General features: G+C 40.9%; 1 protein-coding gene across 1 annotated transcript in view; it reads left to right on the top strand.

Annotated features, from left to right (window-relative positions):
• The first annotated feature begins 2353 nt into the window (after positions 1-2353).
• Positions 2354-3304, top strand: part of LOC106529241 (CD226 antigen) — a 1507-nt gene continuing 556 nt past the window's right edge. The window contains exons 1-2 of the mRNA XM_014024597.1: positions 2354-2738; positions 2907-3242. Of these exons, the coding sequence (XP_013880051.1) occupies positions 2579-2738; positions 2907-3242 (496 nt within the window). The 5' untranslated portion in view covers positions 2354-2578. The remainder of the gene's footprint in view (positions 2739-2906; positions 3243-3304) is intronic.

Here is a 3304-nt window from a genome sequence, read left to right as displayed (position 1 = left end):
ACATTGGTGAATGCCACAAATTCTCCTAAATCACTCGTACGCACAACTTAAGAACAAATCTGTGCGTACCAACGGTTCTTGCATGAGGCCCAATATTCTTACACAATCAGTTCTTGTTTAGTAAATCAGTCTCAAAACAAGATGATTATTCTTATGCTACGTTCACACTGAACGCATTTTGAGCGGCCAAAAAGCACAAAACGTCTCTTGTTGGACGCACTATTTTCAGACCAAAGAACGCACTAGTGTTCAGACCAGAACGAGAAGCAGCAGCAGCGAGGTGTGGGAGGAGCGTGACCTCGGTGGGTGAAATAAAGATAAAATAAAAGAAAATGGCTTCGATTTATTTACTAAAATGCAAGCGAACGTTGAGCACAGCAGATAATTAACTCACCAGATGATTTAGAGGCGATTTGTTTGGTTTCGTCACTCCTGCCAGAAAACCCAACTGCACATGGTCGATTTCAGGTAAAGATCTGCAGTCGGTCTGTTTTGGTTTTCAGTGGGAGACGCGTCGAGCGGCGAAAAGTTCAGATATTTGAACTCTGGTGGCGGCTCGGGCGGCGGCGGCTTCTGCAGCACTGCATGCACGGAAAACGCTCTGTGCCCCTTCCACCTTCCTTGCGCGCTGCCCAAAACGTACGCGACGCGACGCACGACCCCTAGAGGCGCGTCCTCCATAGACTTTGCATGTGAATCAGCCGCTCCCGCAGCTCAAAATGCGTTCGGTGTGAACGTAGCATAACACAATCAGTTGTTTAGTAAATCAGTCTCAAAACAAGATCAAAAAGACCTTTTGGCTGATATAAGGTTTTAAAACTTGGTAAGATGGACAGTTTTTGCAGTGTAGTTTTAAACTGAGTGTTGTGTGAGAACTGTACAGATGTGTGAAGGTCAGCCTCCAGGTAGACGTCTGAAGGGGTTAACATGAATGGTTATGAATTTATTTCTATCTTACTTGCAGGAAGTTGTGTGAACAACCTCAGGATGATGAATTAGTTTAATTATAACAGGACTCAATGTTGTATTAAAATTTACTGCTAACAGTTTATATAAAACTTTATACCTGTCAAATTATCTTTACATAATTTTTGTGAACTAAAATATTTCAGTGGCCTGTGATTCAGTTTGTATTCTTTTTACTTGATATTATGACTTGCAATGTGTGAATGTCACATTTGGAGGARCGGACATGTTTTTCTTGTAGGCACCTTACAGGAGCTGGGTTCATACAGAGCCACTCTGATTCTGTTTAACGATTGTTGGTGGTTAGAGCCAGGATGCAGGCAGACATGAGGAGTACAGGATATAAAAATACTTTTATTTATTACTGTAATAAACAAAGCAAAAAAGCTGACAAGGCATCAAATTTGGGGAAATAAGAAGAGGAGAGACGAGGAAATGACAGAGAGAACACATAACTATTAAAATAAAAGAGTAGAAGAATCAACAGGAACCTACAGGTCCTAACATGATTGATTGATAGATGTCAGATCAGATGTTGGTGTTTCCTCTCTGTCACCTYTCACTCACACATCATCCTTCTGTGCAGGGCATGCTGAAATACAAACTGAGGATGCAGGGCTGTACGTTAACTTTTTTAGCTCATAGCACCGGTGTTACAGAGTTTGCTGATCTTGTAGCACAGAACAARAAGTTGTAGCACCAGCATAAAATCTCTGTTCTAATCTGTAAAACCAAAAATTTAGAATGGTGAATAATATGGTGAGTATTGTTGTAGGACAGGAGTCACCAACCTGTTTGAGACTGAGAGCTACTTCAGGGGAGAAACACAAGGAGTTACTTGTTTGATAAAAAACAGATTTATACAGCTCAGATTCAATTATAAAAATATACATGTATGTGAATAATTAATTACTATGTTACATCTTAATGTTAATGACTCCTCATGATAGTTATAGATAATAATTTRCTATGATTAAGTTAATATTACTGTAAGTAATCAGCAGATTTATCTTAGTCCAGAGTTTTCTTTTTATTTCAATCAAAAGATTTTTTTGGGCTTTAACCTATGTATTATTGTCAATGCTACATGCTGTTCTGAGRAGTAGACACAGAACTGTAGTTCTAATGTGAATGTCCAGGTAGATACTGAGAGCAGAAACRGCAACAGTYMATTTAGAAATTAAAGCARTKACAAGTCATGCAAAAGTCTAAGTTAATGAACAAACACAGATGAACACCATTAAAGGCCTTGTAACTACATAACCCATTCTGTCTTAAATCACAAGTTCTCAACTACTTGTCCAGTTCAGAGATCAGTGTCCTCTCTCTGGTCTCTCTGAGGTTCTGTAGATGTGCAGAGTTCCACTTTAACCTCTGACCTCTGACCTCTCTGCTCTGTGTTTCCTCTCCTGTAGATGAGATCATCTCAGCTAAACCTGGACAGAACATCATTCTACCATGTAGATCTGATGACAGCAGACCTGTTGTAGCTGTAGAGTGGAGCAGAACTGATCTGGGATCAGATCATGTTCTTAAGTTCAGAGATAAGAAGATTGATCCAGATGGTCAACATCCATCTTTTAAGAACAGAGTGGATCTTCAGGACAGACAGATGAAGGATGGAGACGTGTCGTTGGTTCTGAAGAACGTGATGACAGCAGATTCTGGAACATATGTGTGTAGAGTGGACTTCAGTAAACCAAACCACAGCAGGAGAAGCCCTCAAAAACCTGATTATATCACCAAATACTACCTGCAGGTTCTTACTCCAGGTGAGCAGTGAGTTTGAGTGAAAGATATTTTTGATGTTGTTGTTGTTGAGACTGTAGAAAGCAGCTGGTCTGAGTCTCACATTCACTTTCATGTGTCCACTCTCTGGTCTCTGTGTTGACCTCTGACCTCTGACCTCTGACCTCTCTGCTCTGTTTCCTCTCCTGTAGATCACAACATCACAGCTGAACCTGGAGACACCATCACTCTACCATGTAGATCTGATGACAGCAGACCTGTTGTAGTTGTACAGTGGGACAGAACTGATCTGAGATCAGATCATGTTCTTCTGTTCAGAGATGATCACATTTTTATAGATGGTCAAGATCCATCTTTTAAGAACAGAGTGGATCTTCAGGACAGACAGATGAAGGATGGAAACGTGTCTTTGGTTCTGAAGAACGTGACGACAGCAGATTCTGGAACATATGTGTGTCAAGTTCAGAGTCAAGGAAGTCAAGAGAAGATAAAGACCTGCACCATCCAGCTGCAGGTGTCTCTTCCAGGTGAGCAGTGTGTGTGTGTGTGTGTGTGTGTGTGTGTGTGTGTGTGTGTGTGTGTGTGTGTG

Source organism: Austrofundulus limnaeus, unplaced genomic scaffold, assembly GCF_001266775.1.
Source record: "Austrofundulus limnaeus strain Quisiro unplaced genomic scaffold, Austrofundulus_limnaeus-1.0 Scaffold429, whole genome shotgun sequence".
Lineage (NCBI taxonomy): Eukaryota > Metazoa > Chordata > Actinopteri > Cyprinodontiformes > Rivulidae > Austrofundulus > Austrofundulus limnaeus.
The sequence above is the reverse complement of the archived record's forward strand: the minus strand, read 5'-3'. Positions and strand labels throughout refer to the sequence as shown.